We start from the raw sequence: 23,279 nt of genomic DNA, 5'->3' as shown, positions 1-23,279 counted from the left end.
CTGTAACTGAGTAGGACCCTATGGGCCTTCCTGGGACAGATCCCACCCCCATATCTTTTGCTGTAGCTCCTCTCTGAAGTACCCAGATAATAGTGTGTGCATGTGTGCTAAGTTGCTTCAGTCATGTCTGACTGACCCCATGGACCACAGCCTATGAGGCTCCTCTGTCCGTGGCACTCTCCTGGCAAGACTACTGGTGTGAATTGCTGCGCTGTCCTCCAGGGGAACATTCCAATGCAGGGACCAAATCCAGTCTCTTTACCTCTACGTGCCCTGGCAGGCCGGTTATTTACCACTAGCACTGCCTGGGAAGCCCACCCAGATAGTCGTATCTCATGCATATTCCCTGAGTTTTTTGGATGCTAAAACCACCACCGAGTGGAAGAAATAAACTACTTGAAGATCATGAGCACTTAGCCCCCAGATCTTCAGGCAGCTAAAGATTAACAGTGTTAATTGCCCAGTTACCTCATCATCAACCAATCAGACAATTGTGCACAAGCTGATCACACATCTGGCGATGCCCTTCCCTCACCTGGCCTTTAAAAATGCTTTCCTGAACCCTTTCCAAGAGTTCAGAATTTTGAGGGACATGACCACCCACTTAACCTTGCAATGCATGGCCCGTCTATGAATCTTTCTCTGCTCCAAACTCCAGTGTTTTAGTGTTCAGCCTCACTGTGCACCAGGCACATGAACTTGAGGTTGATAACAGGACTACTACAGCCTTCAGAAGGAGCCGCGGGATCTGCTTTCAGGAGGCTGATTCCTGTGCCCCTGGGCTGGAGGCCTCAGTTCCTTGTCATGAAGCCCTCTCTATAGGGATGCTTGAGTGCCCTCATGACCTGGCAACTGCCTTCTGATCCTAGAGCTGGTGATCCCAGAGGAAACAGGGAAGAAGTCACAGGACTTTGACTACCTCGTCTTAGAAGTTACACACTAGCGCTTCTGCCTTATTCTGTTCCTTGGCAGTGAGTCACTAAATGTCCACTAAAAGGGAAGAGAATTAGGCTTCACCTACTGGAGGGAGCATCAAAGAATTTCAACCACCAGAGGAGCTTTCCTTCCAATAGCTCCAGAGAAGGCAAACAAGTTCTTGTTACCCTGTGGATAAAATACCAGTATGTGAATAAAATACCGGTATGTGAATGGTCTGCTGAGAGGTTGCAGGGGGTATAAAGTCTTACATCATAATCATGGAAATAGTGAAAAAGAGTCATACTTATGAGAATAAGAGTAGGGGGTGCTGCTGGCTTCAATTTAGTGCTTTCTGTTTAACATACTCAATATGAACTAGATATCTTGCTACGTCCTTCAACTCAACAATTCAATATCAAGTGCCATGATGAATGAAGTCAAATCCCTACCTTCGAGGATAAGATACAGGTGGAGCAGTGCTATCCCAGCTAAACTGTCCCAGCCAAAGTAAGCCCAGAGGGAAATCCAACGACCCACAGAGGCATGAGGGAGCCCAGCAGAAACCAGCAGAACCAGCCAGCTCAGATCTGCTGAACTGAATGTGAGACATTAATATTTATTGTTGCACACCACAGAGCTGGTGTGATTGCTTGTTACACAAAAATAGTAACTTATATAAGTTTATAGTGTCAAGAAAGAGACAAATATAAAGGCAAATTTTGCAGTGCAACATGATGCATATCATACATGAGGATTTATTAGGGTGCTCTGGAAAAGTGAGTAGGCAGTGCCTAAATCTCCCTCAGAGCAGTCAGGGCAGTGGAAGACTTCAGCTCATGCCTGAATGAAGTCCTAAGCATGAGCAGGTGTTTTCTAGAGTGGGTTGGGAGATTGAGGTAGGTGCAGGGGAAGCCCATTTTTTCAGAAAACTTAAGCATCTTAGTAAGCTAGGGAGCAATAATAATAAATGAGTCCTATTTCTTGGCAGCCACTGGATCATTAATAACTTTATATGTCCTGTTGAAAACCTTGTTCTTTATCTTAAAGGTAACCATTGAAAGATTGAAGGTACATAACATGAACAGATTGGTGGTTTTTTAAGTTCATTCTGGGAGTGGTATTTTATTTTATTTTATTTTTTTGCTAAGTTGCTTCAGTCGCGTCCAACTCTGTGTGACCCCATAGATGACAGCCCACCAGGCTCCCCTGTCCCTGGGATGCTCCAGGTAAGAACACCGGAGTGTGTTGCCATTTCCTTCTCCAATGCATGGAAGTGAAAAGTGAAAGTGAAGTCGCTCAGTCGTGTCCGACTCTTGGCGACCCCATGGACTACAGCCTACCAGGCTCCTCCGTCCATGGGATTTTCCAGACAAGAGTACTGGAGTGGGGTGCCATTGCCTTCTCCACTGGGAGTGGTATGAACCCAAGCAACCATCCCCTGGGGGAGGCTAGTCTTGAATCAGTGATCTTCCAGATATAGCCACAGATAAGAAGAGGGCAAGAGAAGGGAGATATTAGGAAGTGGTGTAAACAAGGCTTGGCAACAGATTTTGTGAGGGAGTGAGTGGTACCTGGCTTCAGTCCCAAGAAGAAAACTTTGTAAGGGGGAGTGGTAAGCATTTCATTGTGGGTCATGATGAATTTGAAATGTCTGTGGGTGAGCTGGGAGGAGGTGTTTAGTAGGCAGGCAGATATGTGATTTGGGGCTTCAGAAGAGAAGCCCCAGTTTTAAACATCTAGTTTTAAACATCTGCCTGGAGGCTGTAGCTGAAGCTTTTACAGGGAATGTTGGCTTTATGTAGAGTGAGAAGTGAACCAAATTTAGTACCTTAGGGAAACATCAACTCCTAAAAGATGGGCAGAGGAAGAGAACATTCAGAGGCTGAGAAAAGAAAAAGGAGACTGAGAAGTTTCAGAAGAGAGTGGTTTCTTAAAACATGAAGATTGAGTTTTGAAGTCAGAGATCAAAAGTATCAAATATTCCAGAGAGGCTGGGAAGTTTTTTCTTGCTTTTGTATCCATAAACTATGCTGAATTTCATGGTATTCCTGCCCAAGAGTTGAATTAAAGTTCAGGAAGGGTCAGAGATATATTGCAGAGAGACAAGAAAATGGAGACAACAACGGTTGTTAACTATTTCTTAGTAGAAGAGCCATCCATGGGCTCTCGGCCTCAGCTTTGACTGCAGCCATGGCTGGGTAAATAGTCCTGTATGGCCTTTTCGAGCAGGCATCATCTTGCCTCTAGTTTGTACTTGGAGTATTCCCTTTTGTCCGGGACTTCTCCAATGCCATGCGCACCAGTGACAGCTTGCTCAGTACAAGCAATCTTAGAGGGATTGGGGAATTATACCTCTGTTGGGGAATCAGTCACACCCGTGTGAATGTGAATTAATGAATTAAAGGCTTCTGCTTGCATTATTCATAATTCAAGACATGGAAACAATCCTAAGTATCCATCAGCAGATGACTATATTTAAAAATGTATTTATGCATAATGGAATATTATTCAGCTAGAAAAGGAAGAAAATCCTGCCAGTTGTGACAACATGACTCAACTTCGAGGGCATTATGTTAAATGAAATAAGCCAGATAAAAGAAGACAAATACTATGTGATATCATTTACATGTGGGACCCGAAAAAAGCTGAATTCACAGAAACAGAGACTAGAATAGTGGCTGTCAGGAGCTCCAGGTGAGGGTGATCAGGAGGTTTGGTCAAAGGGTCAAACTTGCCAGTTATAACATGAATATATTCTGGGGATATAATATTCAGCATGGAGACTATAGTTAATAACACTGCATTATATATTTGAAAGTTGCTAAGAAAGTAAATTTTAAATGTTCTTACACACACACAAAATTGTAATTACGTGAGATGATGGATGTGTTAGTTAACTTTATTGTGATAATCAGTTTGCAATATGAACACATATCAAATATCACCTTGTACACTTTTAACTTACAAAATGTTGTATGCTAATTATATCTTAGTAAAGTAAGAAGAAAAGAAAAGAAAAAAGTGTGCTACTGCCTCTCCTCTTTAGAATGGAGGATTCCGAGAGGCATTCTGTAAATTTTTCAGAGGTGCCCATGGAACTGCACTCCATTGCTCAGAGCAGTGATGTTGACAACGCATGCTTGAATCGGCTTTTCTTCCTTACCAGAGCCCTCATTCCTGCTCCCTGGGATGACCTCCCAAGTCCTTGACTCAGGCTCTGCTTTGGGAGAATCTAAATTAAAAAATAAATCTTTTAGACTAAAGATTTAAGGTGAATTTATAGATATAAATAGGTACTCACTGCACTGCACCCTCTTTCCTTAAAGCTCCTGCTGACTAGGTGGCTATGTTTGTATCACATGATCTAACTCTCCAGTAATGGCTAACTGGAGCAAGAGTGAGCATGTGACTAAGCACAACCAATTCAAATGTAGATGAGTCAGCAACCTATGATGCTTCTTGTTGTGAAAATAAGGGAGAAGGTAAATAGAGTCCCTGTTTTGGGAATCGTACTACAAAAGATTTAAAGAATGCAGAACTAAGTGATGAGAGCAGAAGCTGAAGGGTTGAGATGCATGGTTGGTCCCCTCCAGCAACATTCAGTTCAGTCACTCAGTTGTGTCCGACTTTTTGAGACCCCATGGACTGCAGCAATCAGGCTTCCCTGTTGTTCACTACCTCCTGGAGCTTGCTCAAACTCATGTCCATTGAGTTGGTGATGCCATCCAACCGTCTTGTCCTCTGTCGTCCCTTCTCCTCCTGCCTTTAATCTTTCCCTGTATCAGGGTCTTTTCCAGTGAGTCAACTCTTCTCATCAGGTAGCCAAAGTATCGGGACTTCAGCCTCAGCATCAGTCCTTCCAATGAATATTCTGGGTTGATTTCCTTTAGGATTGACTGGTTTGATCTCCTTGTAGTCCAAGGGACTGTCAAGAGTCTTCTCCAACACCATAGTTCAAAAGCATCAATTCTTTGGCACTCAGTCTTCTTTATGGTCTAACTCTCACAACTATACATGACTATAGCTGAGACTATACAGATCTTTTTCAGCAAAGTAATGTCTCTTCTTTTTAATACGCTGTCTATGTTCATCATAACTTTTCTTCCAAGGAGAAAGCATCTTTTAATTTCATAGCTGAAGTCACTGTCAGCAGTGATTTTGGAGCCCCCCAAAATAAAGTCTGTTACAGTTCTCATCGTTTTCCCATCTATTTGCCATGAAGTGATGGGACTGGATGATAAGATCTTAGTTGTTTGAATGTTGACTTTGATGCCAGCTTTTTCACTCTCCCCTTTCACCTTCATCAAGAGACTCTTTAATTCCTCTTCACTTTCTGCCATAAGGGTGGTGTCATATGCATATCTGAGGTTATTGATATTTCTCCCGGCAATCTTGATTCCAGCTTGTGCTTCATCCAGCCCAACATTTCACATGATGTACTCTGCATATAAGTTAAATAAGTAGGGTGACAATATACAGCCTTGATGTATTCCTTTTCCAATTGTGAACCAGCCCATTGTTCTATATCTGGTTCTAACTATTGTTTATTGACCTGCATACAGATTTCTCAGGAGACAGATCAGGTGGTCTGGTATTCCCATCTCTTGAAGAATTTTCCACAGTTTGCTGTGATCCACACAGTCTAAGGCTTTGGTGTAGTCAATAAAGCAGAAGTAGATGTTTTTCTGGAATTCTCTTGCTTTTTTGATGATCCAGCAGATATTGGCAATTTGATCTCTGGTTCCTCTGCCTTTTCTAAATCCAGCTTGAACATATACGTTTTCAGTTCTTGTACTGTTGAAGCCTGGCTTGGAGGATTTTGAGCATTACCTTGCTGGCATGTGAAATGAGTGCAATTGTACAGTAGTGTGAAGATTCTTTGGCACTGCCCTTCTTTGGAATGAAAACTGATCTTTTCTAGTTCTGTGGCCACTACTGAGTTTTCCAAATTTGCTGGCATATTGAGCATAGCACTTCATAGCATCATATTTTAGGATTTGAAATAGCTCAACTGGAATTTCATCACCTCCACTAGCTTTGTTCATAGTGATGCTTCCTAAAGCCCACTTGACTTCTCATTCCAGGATGTCTGACCCTAGCTGAGTGATCACATCATCATGGTTATCCAGGTCATTAAGATCATTTTTGTATAGTTCTTCTGTGTATTCTTGCCACCTTTTCTTAATATCTTCTGCTTCTGTTAAGTCCTTACCTTTTCTGTCCTTTATTGTGCTCATCTTTGCATGAAATAGTCCCTTCAGTTCAGTTCAGTCACTCAGTCATGTCCGACTCTTTGCAACCCCATGAGGCATGCCAGGCTTCCCTTTTCATCACCAACTCCCGGAGTTCATTCAGACTCACATCCGTTGAGTCAGTGATGCCATCCAGCCATCTCATTCTCTGTCATCCCCTTCTCCTCCTGCCCCCAATCCCTCCCAGCATCAGAGTCTTTTCCAATGAGTCAACTCTTCGCATGAGGTGGCCAAAGTACTGGAGTTTCAGCTTTAGCATCAGTCCTTCCAAAGAAATCCCAGGGCTGATCTCCTTCAGAATGGACTGGTTGGATCTCCTTGCAGTCCAAGGGACTCTCAAGAGTCTTCTCCAACACCACAGTTCAAAAGCATCAATTCTTTGGCACTCAGCTTTCTTCACAGTCTAACTCTCACATCCATACATGACCACTGGAAAAACCATAGCCTTGACTGCTGCTGCTAAGTCACTTCAGTCATGTCCGACTCTGTGCGACCCCATAGACAGCAGCCCACCAGGCTCCCCTGTCCCTGGGATTCTCCAGGCAAGAACGCTGGAGTGGGTTGCCATTTCCTTCTCCAATGCATGAAAGTGAAAAGTGAAAGTGAAGTCACTCAGTCGTGTCCGACTCTTTGCAACCCCACGGATTGCAGCCCACCATGCTCCTCTGCCCATGGGATTTTCCAGGCAAGAGTACTGGAGTGGGGTGCCATTTCCTTCTCCAATAGCCTTGACTAGATGGACCTTTGTTGGCAAAGTAATGTCTCTGCTTTTCAATATGCTATCTAGGTTGGTCATAACTTTCCTTCCAAGGAGCAAGTGTCTTTTCATTTCATGGCTGCAGTCATCATCTGCAGTGATTTTGGAGCCCAGAAAAATAAAGTTTGACACTGTTTCCACTGTTTCCCCATCTATTTGCCATGAAGTGATGGGACCGGATGCCATGATCTTCGTTTTCTGAATGTTGAGCTTTAAGCCAACTTTTTCACTCTCATCAAGAGGCTTTTTAGTTCCTCTTCACTTTCTTCCATAAGGGTGGTATCATCTGCATATCTGAGGTTATTGATATTTCTCCCGGCAATCTTGATTCCAGCTTGTGCTTCTTCCAGCCCAGCATTTCTCATGATGTACTCTGCATATAATCCCTTGGTATCTTTAATTTTCTTGAAGAAATCTCTAGTCCTTCCCATTCTATTGTTTTCCTCTATTTCTTGGCATTGTTCACTTAGGAAGGCTTTCTTATCTCTCCTTGCTATTCTTTGGAACTCTGCCTTTAGCTGGGTATATCTTTCCTTTTCTTGCAGCAACATTGTGAGAGAAGAAAAGCAGTTAGTTAACACAAGAATATAAAGACAGACAAAAGGAGAACTTCCACAGAGCTCATAGCTATGCTCCTTCGGAAACTTCAGTTTTTGTCTTATAATAAAAAGTAAAATCATGCTTGTAGAAAGGAAAGGAAAAGGGTAGGCCAGAACTTGTTCGTTTATATTAAAAGACCCTTACAGCTGAAGGAAGAGCCAGATGCATTTGGAGACTGTATTTTGTTGTTTTTATAACTGTTTTGAGACTTCTTGTCGAGGTATATAAAATACATCCCCCAAATTGCACACATATCATATAGAGCTCAGTGAATTTGTGAAAACTGAATCATGCATGTAACCAGCATTGATATCAAGAAACAGGACATTATTAATGCCCCAGAAACTTCCCTGTGTCCTGGTTAAGTTCTTAACCCTTCACCCCAAGGGTAATTACTATTCCAAATTCTAACTCTGTGGATTGATTTTTTGTTGTTGTTGTTTTTAATTTATATACATAAACTCAAATAAAGTGTTCTTCAGATAGAAAACAAACATATGGTTACCAAAGGGAAAGTGGGAAGAGGGATAAATTAGGAATATGGGATTAACACATGTATTCTACTATATATAAAAGAAACAACAGTGACCTACAGTATGGCACAGGAGCTATATTCAAGATAGGTTATCTTATGATAACCTGTAATGAGAAGTATCTGAGAAAATACACATATGTATATAAACAAATATATATAAATATATATAGTGATTCATATAAATGAATCACTTTGCAGTACATTTGAAAATAACACCTGAACCTAACACAACTTTGTAAATCTAATATACTTCAATAACATTTTTTAAGTAAAAATGTTCTTTATATTTGGCTTATTTCATCCTGCATTGAATTAGTAAGGTCCACGCATATTGCTTTAGCATGTAGTTGTATTAATAGTTTGTACATTCCTATTGCTATAAGAATTCCATGTGTAAACAACCATAAAAGATTTCTTCATTCTACAGTTGATGGGCATTTGGGTAAAGCCCACTTTGGGTCTGTAATGAATACTTTGGTTATGAATATCTTGGTACATGTTTTTGATCAATGAAGGTACAGTACATATCTGATGGGTAGATATCCAGGAATGGAATGACTAAATCATAGTGTTTGCCTGTGTTTGCTTGTGTTTAGCTTTTGTAGATGGAATGGCTAAATTGTAGTGTTTGCTTATGTTTAGCTGTTGTAAATATGGTTGTTCCTCTTTATTCCCAGGGGATTTGTTTCAGGACTATTGGATACCAAAATCTATGGTTGCTCAAGCCCCTTACTGAGAGATTTGTGTTTGGTTGAATCTGCAAATGCAGAATCCTGGATATGGAGGACCAAATATACCACCAAACTGTTCTCTAGAGTGGTTGTACCAATTGACACTGCCACCTATGCGCATGAGAGTTCTAGCGGAACCATTTGTTTTCACTGGCACCCGTCCAGGAACTTGTGTGATTTTACCCTGTGTTCCCAAGGACTTCATACAAGAGAGACCAGGCAGAGGACTGTATTATTCAGAGTCTGGGGTTTATTATTCAGGGTTGAAGGGCAGGAAATTATAGATATTAACACAAGAGTGGAGAGCATTGTGTACCAAGCATCTTGGTGACATTAGGAAGTTGGACTGACTGAGAAAGAACAAAGGAGGAGCAGCTAAAAGTTTAGATGAGTTTGAAGGGCATGAGCAGATATGTAAGAACACAAAACAATGAAGTGTAAAGTTTTGGGTCAGAGATGAATTTTTCCCTGAACTTTGTGGCAATATTAGGTGAGACTGAGGATGAAAGCAGCTTTGCAGTGTAGAAGCTTATATTCAAGGTCACCTTGATGGCTGTGAGCATAAAGGTAGAGAAGGACCAGGGACTGCGGGTCAGGTTATTTTCAGAAGATGAAAGAGAAGTGGCAACAGGGACCTGAGTCTATAATCAGCCCCTGTTCTCCAATCCTTCAGGTAATAGTATCGCCTAAAAGTTCTCTTTCATATTTCTTTCTTATTCCCTTTTGACTAGTTACACCATTCTCTGCCCCCACCTCCTCAATTTCTTCTCTGCTGTCATTTTGCCAGAATCATTCAATGCTATGTTCTTTGTTGTCACTTTTCCTTATCTCCCACCTCATGGTAAGCTTTCTGACCCTTTGTCTCTGGGTTTTCAGGACTCAAAACCAAGCCTTCCTTATCACTTTTCTGCTGCCATCCAAAATCTTTGATCTACCACCAATATTTAGAACTTGATTCCCAACCCCTCAATCTATTCTTCACTTTGGTCTTCCAAACTATATCTGTTGGTCCTCCAAGTTATAGTAAAACAAAAGCTTTTAATACTTCATCTTATGTTGTTTTGCATTTTTTTTTTAAGCAGTGGAAGCTTTTTCAAACAAAATCTCACTTGAGACCCTAATTATAAAGCAGGGAAATAGGGAGCTGCTGCTATGATGTGCGGAGAAGGTGATGGCACCCCACTCCAGTACTTTTGCCTGGAAAATCCCATGGATGGAGCCTGGTAGGCTGCAGTCCATGGGCTCACTAAGAGTTGGACACGGCTGAGTGACTTCACTTTCACTTTTCACTTTCATGTATTGGAGAAGGAAATGGCAATCCACTCCAGTGTTCTTGCCTGGAGAATCCCAGGGACGGGGGAGCCTGGTGGGGTGCCGTCTCTGGGGTTGCACAGAGTCGGACACGACTGAAGCGACTTAGCAGCAGCAGCAGCTATGATGTGAGTGATGACTCCTAAGACTGAGCAGTATGCAACCCACAAAACTGTATGCAAAGCACATCAGATGCTTCTTAAACATACCTTCCAATCTCTCACCACAGCCACAGAAGTGGTGACCAATGTCATGCAGGTTTCAACCAGTTTCACACAAGGGCAGACAGTACCCACCTCAGCCCGACCTCTCACTTCTGCCTGGAATTCTTTGATCCTCTAGTGTGGGACATCCTTAAAAAGAACCTCTTGACATTCAAGAGCATCACTAAGAAGTATAAGGGAATTGATGCTCTGCCCTGTGGCTACCCTTGACCAAAGGGAGATAAAAGCTGATGGGCAAATCTCTCCTGCTTGCCCTAAGAAGATGGCCCTGGTGTGCATTTCATAGGGCTTCTCAGCTTCCCCATGGAAATCAAACATCCAGGTGCCTGTACTTGGCTAATTGGTATGCATTCTGGCATTTGCTTCCCTTCCTTTGCTATTCACTCTCCTATCCTTTTTTCCTGCTCTCTAAAATCACACTCCCAGATAAACTACTTAGACTTATGCATCAATCTCAGCTTTGTTTTCTGAGGAATCAGCCTGGAATGCCCCCAATTCAGCCCTTAGAGTTTGCAGGAAAGCATTTCCAAGGTACTTAGTGTTTCTTCTTGGTTTGAATAACTGCTCTGGAATAATAATTATATTGAGATAGTTGGTAGGGATATCTTGATTGTTTTTTGTTCCCAGAGCTGAGCAGGTTCTCCATATATAAGGTGCAGAAATGAAATTCTGGAGGCTAGGAATTCCAGTGGGCCATTGCCATGGTCAAATTGATAGGTATGGAAGATAAAGTGGCTTTTCAGTGGAGACAGATAAAAGCTTTAGCCTCCTGGAGAATCTCATTGGTTTAGGTGGGGGTTTTGCCTTTAATAGCAAATGAAGATATGGGTTTAGGTCTCTTGGGCTTTTTCTTCCCCCGGCCTCTGAAAGTTTAAAAACACACACCCTTAGCCTTGCCTCATCTTTGCTAAACTGGTGGTTGTCACAGTTCCCTTAAAGAAGTAAGACAGTGCCTTGGAAGACAGCAGTCACCTCCCACACCCCCACTCCCCTAGACACCCTTGTGTGTACTTAAGCTGTCTCTGACACACATAATTTCTTTTTCATCCCTGAGTAATCAGTCTTTTTTATCCTCTTAGTAAAGAGAAGAGTATATTTTTGTACAGAAAAGACTGGGAGGAAAGGAAAATTAAAGAAAGCACCATTCTCTTGAGAAATTTCAGTGTAAATTCTCACAAAATAGCAACAAATAAAAGATGACAGGGAAAAACCACAGAAGCTTCTAGAATAAGGGTATTTGCCAGGTGCTGGTCAAGGATCCAGTTCTATTTTGAACATTTTAAAGTGTTTTCTTTCCAGTTCTGGTGTGTAGGGGTTAATGACGGTGCTGAAACCCTATTGCTTTGAATAGGAGGGATTAGTTTCATTATTTCGGGATTAAGGTCAGTCTTATCGACTGGCTGCCACATCCTGTCAGCAGTGCCTGGAACTACAGTCACTCTGCCCTGGGTTCTCAATTCCTCCCTTGGGCAGCTGCGTGCTGCGTCCTCCGTTATTATTATTATTATTTTTTAATATGACTAAAGGGGAAGAATGGAACTTCCCTGTGGCTCAGAAAGCAAAGAATCTACCTGCAAGCAGGAGACCTGGGTTTGATCCCTGGGTTAGGAAGATACTCTGAAGAAAGGAATGGCAACCCACTTCAGTACTCTTGCCTGGAGAATCCCATGGGCAGAGAACGCTGACAGGCCACAGTCCATGGGGTCACAAAGAGTTGGACACGACTGAGCAACTAACACCACTACTACCACCACTAAAGGGGAGGAATACCTGCATGTACTTACTCTAAGTTACACAGAGGCTCTGCCCTGAACTTTTGTTTCTCTGTGAGAATAAGGATGCAGAGGAGGAAAGGAAAATTCCATACACGTCATAGATAGATGGCCAAGACAGCTGTGTTCACTTCTCTCTGTATCCACACCCTTTGCAGTGTGATTTTAACCTTTTCCTAATAAGAAATGTATTTTCCTATCTCTTGAATCTGAATTGGTCTTGTCTCTTGTTTTGGCTAATAGAAAGTAGTAGAAGCAATAAGCCTAGATCTCAAGAGATTTTGCCTGCTTCCGCCTTTTTTCTTAGAGGAAAACAATAGAATGGGAACGACTAGAGAGCTCTTCAAGAAAATTAGGGAAACCAAGGGAACACTTCATGTAAAGATGGCCACAATAAAGAACAGAAATGGTATGGACCTAACAGAAGCAGAAGCTATTAATAAGAGGGGGCAAGAATACACAGAACTATACAAAAAAGATCTTCACAACCCAGATAATCATGATGGTGTGATCGCTCACCTGGAGCCAGACATTCTAGAATGAAAGTCAAGTGGGCCTTAGGAAGCATCATGAGGAACAAGGCTAGTGGAGGTGAAGAAATTCCAGTTGAGCTATTTCAATCCCAAAAGATGATGCTGTGTAAGTGCTGCACTCAATATGCCAGCAAATTTGGAAAATTCAGCAGTGGCCACATGACTGGAAAAGGTCAGTTTTCATTCCAGTCCCAAAGAAAGGCAATGCCAAAGAGTGTTCAAACTATCACACAATTGCACTCATCTCACACACCAGCAAAGTAATGCTCAAAATTCTCCAAGCCAGGCTTCAACAGCACGTGAACCGTGAACTTCCAGATGTTCAAGCTGGTTTTAGAAAAGGCAGAGGAACCAGAGATCAAATTGCCAACATCCGTTGGGTCATCAAAAAGCAGGAAGATTCCAGAAAAACATCTACTTCTGCTTTATTGACTATGCCAAAGCCTTTGACTGTGTGGATCACAACAAACTGTGGAAAATTCTTCAAGAGATGGGAATACCAGGCCACCTGATCTGTCTCCTGAGAAATCTCTATGCATGTCAGGAAGCAACAGTTAGAACTGGACATGGAGCAACAGACTGGTTCCAATTTGGGAAAGGAGTACGTTAAGGCTATATATTGTCACCCTGCTTATTTAACTTCTATGCAGAGTACATCATGAGAAACGCTGGGCTGGAAGAAGCACAAGCTGGAATCAAGATTGCCTGGAGAAATATCAATAACCTCAGATATCCAGATGACACCACTCTTATGGCAGAAAGTGAAGAGGAACTGAAAAGCCTCTTGATGAAAGTGAAAATGGAGAGTGAAAAAGTTGGCTTAAAGCTCAACATTCAGAAAACGAAGATCATGGCATCTGGTCCCATCACTTCATGGGAAATAGATGGAGAAACAGTGGAAACAGTGTCAGACTTTATTTTTCTGGGCTCCCAAATCACTACAGATGGTGCCTGTGGCCATGAAATGAAAAGATGCTTACTCCTTGAAAGGAAAGTTATGACCGACCTAGATAGCATATTGAAAAGCAGAGACATTACTTTGCCAACAAAGGTCCGTCTAGTCAAGGCTATGGTTTTTCCTGTGGTCATGTATGGATGTGAGAGTTGGACTGTGAAGAAAGCTGAGTGCCGAAGAATTGATGCTTTTGAACTGTGATGTTGGTGAAGACTCTTGAGAGTCCCTTGGACTGCAAGCAGACCCAACCAGTCCATTCTGAAGGAGATCAGCCCTGGGATTTCTTTGGAGGGAATGATGCTGAAGCTGAAACTCCAGTACTTTGGCCACCTCATGTGAAGAGTTGACTCATTGGAAAAGACTCTGATGCTGGGAAGGATTGGGGGCAGGAGGAGAAGGGGACGACAGGATGAGATGGCTGGATGACATTACTGACTCGATGGACATGATTCTCAGTGAACTCCGGGAGTTGGTGATGGATAGGGAGGCCTGGCATGCTGGGATTCATGGGGTCACAAAGACTCAGATACGACTGAGTGACTGAACTGAACTGAAAGGAAATCAGTCCTGAATATTCATTGGAAGGACTGATGCTGAAGCTCCAATACTTTGGCCACCTGTGTGAAGAACTGACTCATTGGAAAAAGACCCTGAAGGCAGGATAAGGGGATGACAGAGGATGAGATGGTTGGATGGCATCACTGACTCAATGGACATGAATCTGAGTAATCTCTGAGCGTTGGTGATGGATAGGGAGGCCAGGCGTGGTGCAATCCATGGGGCTGCAAAGGATCGGACACGATTGAGTGACTGAACTGAACTCTGTTTCTTGGACTTATCTGATTTTGCCATGAAAGCAAATCCTGATTGATTTGGAGAATGAGAGATCACAGAGAGAAAAGGGAAGGAGCCTCAGCAGACAGCTGCCAGTTCATCCAGCTTACCTGCAGTTGAGTATAGTTATCATTCTTTTTAAAAATAGCATCTTCTCTCCCACCTCCTACACTCTTTATCTCCTTCAGTGTTTTACATTTCTCTGGCACACTTACCGTCAGATATACTTCATATTTAGTGGTTGACTTATCTGAGCAGATAAACCCTCCAGCTTGAATGTGTGTGCATGTGTACTCAATCGCTTCAGTTGTGTCCAACTCTGTGCGACCCTATGGACTGTAGCCTGCCAGGCTCCTCTGTCCACGGGATTCTCCAGGCAAGAATATTGGAGTGTGTTGCCATGCCCTCCTGCAGGGGATCTTCACGAGCCATCGATAGAACCCAAGTGTCCAATGACTCTTGCATTGGTAGGTGGATTCTTTACCACTGAGCCACTTGGGAAGAGTTATCTTCTAGGTCTGTCTACAGCTTTGGAGGCACACATCCGACTCGAATCATGCCTACATCACTTACTAGCTTTAATGAGATAAATCTGGTTCAGGTAATCTATTAATTTATTCTGCAAAATGGGGCTAATAGTGTCAAGGTTACAGAATTTTTAAGAATTTAATGAGTCATCATAAATGAGGCACTTTGCACAGCACCTGGCTTGTATTAGCTGATCAGAAAGAAGTATGAATTTTCTTCCCTTTTTCTCAGTTTCTAGTGCAGTTGTCAATGGGCTGACAAATGAGTGCCACAAAGCTTGCGGTGAGGTGGTCAGAGCAGAGGCCAGGAGAGGGTGTGGAAGGAGGAGAACCAGGAGAAACGAGAGGCAGACAAGAGGAAAGGGCTCTGTCACTAGGACCCAGGACCACCTTCTAGTGTTTTTGTAGAAGATTTAGGCCTTGCAGTATTCTGCCTTGCCCCAATAATTGTATTTCTAGTGTACTTCCTGAGTTGGTACATTACCCAGGTCTGATTCATCCCTGGAGAATATGTCTTCCTTTAGCCAAAAGGAGCTGACTGCATTAGAGCTGAGGCTAGACAAGCTCAATTATCCAAGGAAATATGCTTCAGAATGAATTATGTGTTGGACCTTAAAGCAGGATGCCCATGTCCTACTTTTCATATATTCAGTATGGGGTTTTAATTATTCAAACAATGTGGAAACACACTCACTTCACTAAGAACAGATGGAATTGGGAAAAGAATTTTGTAACACAGCCCATAGATCAACCCCTTAGTTGCTTTGACATACATGGTATGTTTATTTTCCCCATCTTTAAGCATCCTCTCTACTACCTAATTTTAAGGCATAAATGTGTTGCTAGAGTTGGTCCTTAGAATAACTTCCCTGAGCATCTGGGTATCTCTAGAACTTGTTCTAAAACTTGGGGAGAAGCTAAAGAACTGCAAACATTTGCTGAGCATGATGAGTTTGTCATCACTGGTTTCACTTCTTAACAGCGCTCACCAAACCTCTGGAATTACTGGTGGAATGACCTGGCAGTGAGCCAAGGTGATCAGGACGAATTCACCTGCATTGCCTCTGCGGGGTAGGAGAGGGAAGCAGCAGAGGTGGTAGGAGTGAGGAGATAATGATGGCACTGGTGACGTGGTGGAGGGGGAGGCAAGGGCAGCGGCAGCAGTGGTGACGGGGGCGGTGCTGATGACTGGGGAGGGAGCAGTGATAAAGGAGGTGCTAGTTAGGGTGTTTCAGAGGCGGTAGAGGTAGTGGCAAGGTCAAGGTGGTGGTAGTCAAAGCAGTGGTGGTGGAGGAGCTGCAAGGGTACAGGTTATGATGGAGGTTACGGTGGCAGAGACAGTAATGGGGGTGAAAGTGGTGACATCAAAAGAATTGAAAACACACGTCTGCACAAAAACCTGTGCGTGAATGTTCAGAGCCTCATAACTGATGAGTCCAAAGGTAAAAACACTGCAAATGTCCAGCAATGGGTGAGAGGATAAACAAAATGTTTTCCATACAATAGACGTTATTTGGCCATAAAAAGGAAAACTCTGATACATGCTACACTATGGATGAAATCTTGAAAACATGATGCTGAATAAAAGAAGCTAGTCACAAAGGACCACATATTGTACCATTCCATTTATAGGAAATGTTCAGAATAGGCAAATCTATAGACAAAACTTAAATCAGTGGTTGCCTATGGCTGAGGGAAGCAAAATGGGAATGACTACTGATAGGTATGGAGTTTCTTTGGGGGATGATAAAAATATTCTAAAATTAGATTGCACATAACTGTGAATATACTAAAAACTATTGGATTACACAAATATTGAATATATTGGCTTCCCTGATGGATCAGATGGTAAAGAATCTGTCTGCAATGTGGGAAACCCAAGTTTGATCCCTGGATTGGGGAGATCCCCTGGAGAAGGAAATGGCAAACTACCCCAGTATTCTTGTCTGGAGAATCCCATGGATGGAGGAGCCTGGCAGGCTACAGTCCATGGGGTGGCAAAGAGTGGGACACGCCTGAGCAACTAGCACTTCCACTTTCACACTGGATTATACGTTTTAAATGGGTGAATGTTATGATATGTCAATAAAGCTGTTAAATAAAGTGGAGGCAGCAGTGGTGCTGGTCCTGGTGGGCTCAGTTTGGTGGGGTGATACTGGAGAGAAGGAAGATGAGAGTTGATTGACACCTAATCTACCTCAACCCATGTACAGCCACGTCTGAGTACTACCGATTTTTCCTATGGATTTTTTTTTGTTGTTCTGTGCCTTCTGGTTGAATTGCATTCCCCCCATGGCCAACACTGATCTCTACATAAGAATTTGTGAAACAGATTATAAAAATCATGCCACGTTTCAATTGCCAATGGATCATATGTAGAAGGGACACCTCTGCTTTTCCCATATGGTGTCCTTAGCACACAGAACTGACTTCTTAGGAGTGATGGGACTGTAGCCAGATTTATTCTTCTCATGTGAGTACAAACTCAGACAGGGTCCATGAAGAAATTAAAGCAGACATCTGGGGTCTATAATTTTTAATAATTTTAAATTAGCTACAAAATGTCAATCACATCACAAACTGACAGAGGAGACAGGAGGAATTTAATATTACATGCCGTAATGATATTTATCTCATAGTTTATCTATATTTCATTCATTTACATTATTTTTTTTAAAGGTTTCTTTATCAGCTACTAAATATCTCAGCAATTTGGTGTGCATAGCTCTAGATTAAGCAACAGAGAATTGTACTGATAACAAACCACAGGGGAAATAGTGATTAATAAGAGTCAGCCTTATAAAATTTACATCTCCACACTGTTTCACAGCAAGGTCGCTTTCTCCAAAACACAGTCTTCAAAAGCAGCAAACAAACTCTATATTACATCCATTGGACATAATTTCAGTCAAACGTATATTTTGCTGGAAATGATTGAATGGTCAGTATGTCAAACCCATCTTTTTTTAAAATTATTCTTTTTAAAAAAGGATGATTATGATTGATAAGTTTAAATATTGACAGAAAGAAGTGACAGTACCGCAGTTTTGCTGGTATAACTTAATCTCGACAGTGTCTCAATACTGAGCATGCTTTGTTGTTGTTTTGCTGTTGCTGCTGTTGTTGTATGTGTGTTTTCTCATCAGTATGCTACTGTCATGGAAAGATTTTGTTTAAGTAGGAATCTAAAAATCTATTTAGTTCTCATGCATAAATGCATAAATCACATCACTTTGAGTGCAATGCCTGTGTGTAATTCCACGTTGTCTAATCATGAAATCATAAAGACAGATGACAGCCATGAGGAACCAAAGACAGCAAATTTTGAGTTTCAGAGCCTGACACCCAAAGAAAGGACCGTGGCAGTAGCTCTGTGGAATGTCGCAGTTTTACAAGAACAATACTGTGTATTGAAAGAATCAACAGCACATTGAGCATTCCTAATTTGTTATCATTCAGCAAACACCACTGAAAAGAGAAAAGGTAAAATGAAACCCAAGACATCTTACATAAAAAGTTAGAGCCACCAAATGACCACTATATATAGCCTTTGGAAAGAAAGAGACCCAGAAAAAACAGAAGACACGTAGTATCGTTGGGCTGATGGACGACACAAGACAACATTCACAATGGGGGCAGGTTGATGTGTGCATGTGTGCAGACCTACTAGGTAATACCATGAGAAAAGCATGAAGGTGCTATCTTGCCCAACAGCATTTGGAAGAAGACACAGACGGGCCATTTAACCACTCCCCAGCATCTTTGTTGCACGTTGGTTGGCCTCATCAATTCTGGTTTTGTTGGAATCAGCCTAGAAAAAGGGGAAAGGAAAACAGAATTCAGTTTACCCATTAAAATTCTATTGGACCCCTTCAGGGTCCAGTTCAAATGCCTCCTATTGGGTGAAGGCATTTTGAAACTTTCCTTTTCATCAGAATGAACCATCCCCTCTTTTGTGTTCCCAGAACCATTGGCTGGACTTGAGCATGATCACAGAAGTTTGATCTCATGACTTAGTTCTCATGATTGTTTTCCCTACCACAGAGTGTTCTTTGGAGGACAGAGACATATCATTTATCTTTCTCTTCTGGAACGACACCCAACGACTTCTACGGCAGACATTCACATCTGTTAAATTGAGTTGAATTCCTGCTATTTGTACAGTTACTAGCAGTGTCAGTTTGGGCAGATTTCTTAACATTTTGGCGCCTCAGCTTTCTGCACGGTAAGCTGGGGGCAGTAAAGAACACTGCTGGTGAGCACAGTACCACTACTAGGTTCCGCTCACTCAACTGGGACAGCATCAAGATTGATATCAACACTGAGGGATATACTGTTGTTAGCTCCTATTTCCAACTGAGGAAACTAAGCAGAGAGGATTTAGGCAATTTGTCTAACATCATAGCACTAATAAATGGGGAAACCAGAGTCAGAAGGTCCGGAGTCAGAGTCCACACTATAATCACTGTTAGTCATCTTACTACTTAGGTTTGCTATGAGGATGAAATGAGTTGCTACACATAATGGTCTTAGAATAATGTTTTGCAAAAATGAAGTGCTCAATATATCTTATCTTACAACTAGTGCTGTTGGGTGAAAACGTGGTTTGCTTTTGCAATATTTAATATTTTTTAGTCCCATTTCTGAAGACTTACTCCTGTCAACTTGATAACTGGCTTGTTTTAACAGAGACACACTTACTATCATTTTGTATTTTGACTGACTGCCTCACTGCTTGAGTTCTCTTTTGCTCTACATGCATCATGAAACCCAGGACTACTACCTGGATATACTGTTAAACTCTGGAAAATGAACAATTCCTAACATCACTGAGGAACATACGAGTCAGCAAGCAGAAGAGAAGACAAACGTTCCTTTGTGGCTGTTGTTTCTGTTCTATTTTGGTTGATAATGTGGTCTGTCTCTCTCCAACCTGGGAAGGGGCCAGGAAACTGAGAGGCAGGGCAGGGAAACTGGACTAGTTTATAGCAACAGTACTTATTCGGTGATTACTGCTTTCACATCAACAACTGTGCCTGGTGCTTTGTAATCTCCACCAAGTTGTGTCTTCTTTATCCAGTTTAGTTGTGAATTCCCAGGACACTAGAGTTATCACTATTCAAATAGAAATTTGCCAAGTGAAAGAAAAATATTTCTAGACTGTTCATAACTTTGAATTATCTGGCAATGGTTCCTTACCATCTGTTTGGATAGTTAAGAGTTGACTTCAAAACAGTTAAGGTAGAACACTAATTTTCCTTGATCGTTTTGATCTATAGACTCGTAGTTTTGACCTTTAGGTTTGTAATTTGGAAAATGGGTATTTCTCTCCAGTTTTCCTGAATACTTTAGTATTCCCTCGTTAGCTACAAATCCTATCATAAATAGTAACACTTTGATCCAAAGGAAAACTAAAAGGTCAGATCAATGTGAAATGTTTCTTAAGATTGGATTATGCTGATTATTTTTCCAGACTTAACTTTGAGAACTGCTCAAATAAGGAAAAGGCTTCCCTGGTGGCTCAGAGGTTAAAGCATCTGCCTGTAATGCGGGAGACCTGGGTTCGATCCCTGGGTTGGGAAGATCCCCTGGAAAAGGAAATGGCAACCCACTCCAGTATTCTTGCCTGGAGAATCCCATGGACAGAGGAGCCTGGTGGGCTACAGTCCACAGGGTTGCAAAGAGTCGGACACGACTGGGCACCAAATAAGGAAAAAACATACATTTAAAAACAGATAGCATTTCTGAAGGCAAACATTCTAGGATTTCTTGCATTACGAAGGCACTGGTGAGGCTTCATGCGATGGTACAAGAGAATGTTTTGAAGTAGAGCATGAGGATACTCTTTGGATACACTCAAAGAATCTGGGAGGAGCTAGAACAGACGTATCGTCAATGAGCATCTGTGATGTCCACCTCAGTTCTTTCCGAAGCATATCAAAATTCCAGCCCATACAATATCTGACACCACAGGAGCCAAATCTTTATTATATTATATAACATATGTGCTTTTAGGAAAAAAATCCTGAGATAATCTTCTTTCACTTGTCTTCCTGGTATTTGGAGAATGGATCTGTGTTTACTCTATTTATATCTTGTAGGACATATTTATGCAATATATCCCATCTCTGTTTTCACATTTCTATTTAGAGAATCCTAAACTTGCTAATACACTCAAGATACACTACATGATTTGCCTTTGTAAGAAAACCTGATCCAAAAAACCAGCGGAAGAGGTAGAAGGGGCTGTTTAGCCCACACTTCTGAACACTCTGGAAATCTTTACTCCAGACCATGGCAAGTAGCTTTTAGGGCACAGCTCTGACTTCTGGAAGAGGATATCTCTATCTTACATGACAGGCTGTTCTGATCCCAGATTTGAACTGTTCTCTTATTATCTTTCCCCTGGAGAAGGAAGTAGCAACCCACTCCAGTATCAGATGAGGAACCAGGTCATGAAGCTGGTGAGCAGGAAAGCCTTGCTGGAACTCAAGATCTTAGTTTTCAAATGCCATGCTTCCACACTGATGGGAGACTGTGAGCAATCCTCAATCTTCAACTTTACTGTATTTAACAGTAAAGATGCGATGTGTGCATTGCATCTTGCACTGACAATTTTAAATCCAAGTTTGAACATTATTGTTTCCTTAGCAACAGTTCCCATAAAGACCTGACAGAAACTTGCCCCATTTTAATAGATTTCTAAAAGAATCATACAATTCCAGCCTTAGAAGACTGCCTATTTATAAATACCCTAAATCAGAAAACAGGGTTTTTAAATGGACAAAGTAATTTCTTGACAGTCCATAGGAATGTACTGAAGACTGCATTATTTTGGATTCCCAAAACTTCACTACTAATTGAAGTGATGAAAAAGGATCATGATTGGTGGGGTTGGGTGAGGGCTGTTGTTTAGGTCATGAGAGAATATGGGAGAAATAGAAGATTCTCTTTAGTCCTACAGTATGATTTTAATCCTGGATATGCAGATCTTTGCACACCATTTTCTATAATCAGAAGTAAGAACTTGCAAAAGAAGGTAGACGTCTACTAATAATCATGTAACATGTATCATTTGGGGCAATGCTGAATTGAAATGGGTTTTATCTCAATCATATCCACATTGTTGTTTTGAGGGAAAAAAAAAAAAGCTAGTTATTAGAAGGGAACTAGACCCCTGCCTCACTTCTTAAGGGATTCGGCATCCAAGGATGAGATAAACTATAATGGCTATTTCCTATCCACTTGCCTGACTTTTGATGAAACCCTATAGCTGCACAAGTCTTGGTTCTTGCAGTAAACTGGGCCCAGAATGAAAACTTTCCCCTAAAGAATAGACCTAGAGATGTGAAGTGGTAGATTAAGATGCCACCTGCCTTTCCAGGAAAACTGCTTGCTTAAAGCCCAGCTCTGTCAATAAAGACTTGACCCCTCTTTCTTAGTAGAAGTTCTCTCTCTAGGACTCTAATTGAGTTAGAGATACATTATCTCCCTACATCTCTGAGTCAATTGGGTCCTTTGATAGAAAAATGGCTACTTTTCTTTTTTTTTCCCCCAAATCATTTTCCTATTCGAAGGTGGTTCAGCAATTATTTCTTAGTTCATTTTTCTGGGCCATAATGGGTTAGATCCATTTCTGTTGGCTCCAGGGCTTTTTAAAACTCTCAATATTGTTCTAAAAATCTATTGATTTACACAGCTTAAAAGCTTTAGCACATCAAAGGCTCTTACCAACAATAAGCATGACTTGTGAAGTAAGCAAAGCACAGGTATTTTGTCAACTACACTGACATTTGTGTAGCTCAATATTGATTAGGCAAAATATTATGCAGTCAAATATCTTTATAAAGTGCATAGAACACAATAGGGCAAAGCACTCCCTTTAAGTCTACTCATTCCTTTCTTAAGTCAGTGGTGGATGCTCAGATCCCAAGAAACAGAGTATTTAGTCTTACGATTCAAGAGAGCACAAAAACTGCCCTTCTACCCTCAACCAAAGTGGAATGAGTTGTTGAAAAGAAACTCAGGGTTTCAGGCTCAAAACTTTAATATCTTCCAAGGAATAAACTCACATCATACAAGATTAGCTAAGTAGAATTGATTATAGATGCACAATTACCATTAAACTCATAATTTGCCTATTTCTCCCTGTTGGCATTTGGATATCTTGAGATTATAAATAATATTTAGGAGTCTACTGATTAGGGAGGGGATGGAACACAAAGACACAGACTGTATCAGATTTGCATAGTGTAGAATATCAGGTGTGGGTGCCACAAATCTTTTTATAAAAGCTTTCCAGCTCTTCTTTCTGTTCCTTCCTAATCTGA

At 41.6% G+C, this 23,279-nt stretch overlaps 1 protein-coding gene and 1 long non-coding RNA gene across 8 annotated transcripts in view; one reads left to right on the top strand and one right to left on the bottom strand.

The window, feature by feature from the left end:
• The window catches only part of LOC129625275 (uncharacterized), a 47,353-nt gene that overhangs the window by 21,952 nt on the left and 2,122 nt on the right, over positions 1 to 23,279 (top strand). The gene's annotated exons all lie outside the window — the stretch shown is intronic.
• The window catches only part of SNAP25 (synaptosome associated protein 25), an 83,509-nt gene continuing 77,700 nt past the window's right edge, over positions 17,471 to 23,279 (bottom strand). For all 7 annotated transcript variants that reach the window (XM_055543382.1, XM_055543386.1, XM_055543385.1 and 4 more), the window contains one exon: positions 17,471 to 18,760. In XM_055543382.1, coding sequence (XP_055399357.1) covers positions 18,692 to 18,760 — 69 coding nt within the window. In that variant the 3' untranslated portion in view covers positions 17,471 to 18,691. The remainder of the gene's footprint in view (positions 18,761 to 23,279) is intronic.

The sequence above is a fragment of the Bubalus kerabau genome, chromosome 13 (assembly GCF_029407905.1).
Source record: "Bubalus kerabau isolate K-KA32 ecotype Philippines breed swamp buffalo chromosome 13, PCC_UOA_SB_1v2, whole genome shotgun sequence".
Taxonomy (NCBI): domain Eukaryota; kingdom Metazoa; phylum Chordata; class Mammalia; order Artiodactyla; family Bovidae; genus Bubalus; species Bubalus kerabau.
Note: the sequence above shows the minus strand (reverse complement) of the source record. Positions and strands in the feature narration are given on the sequence as shown.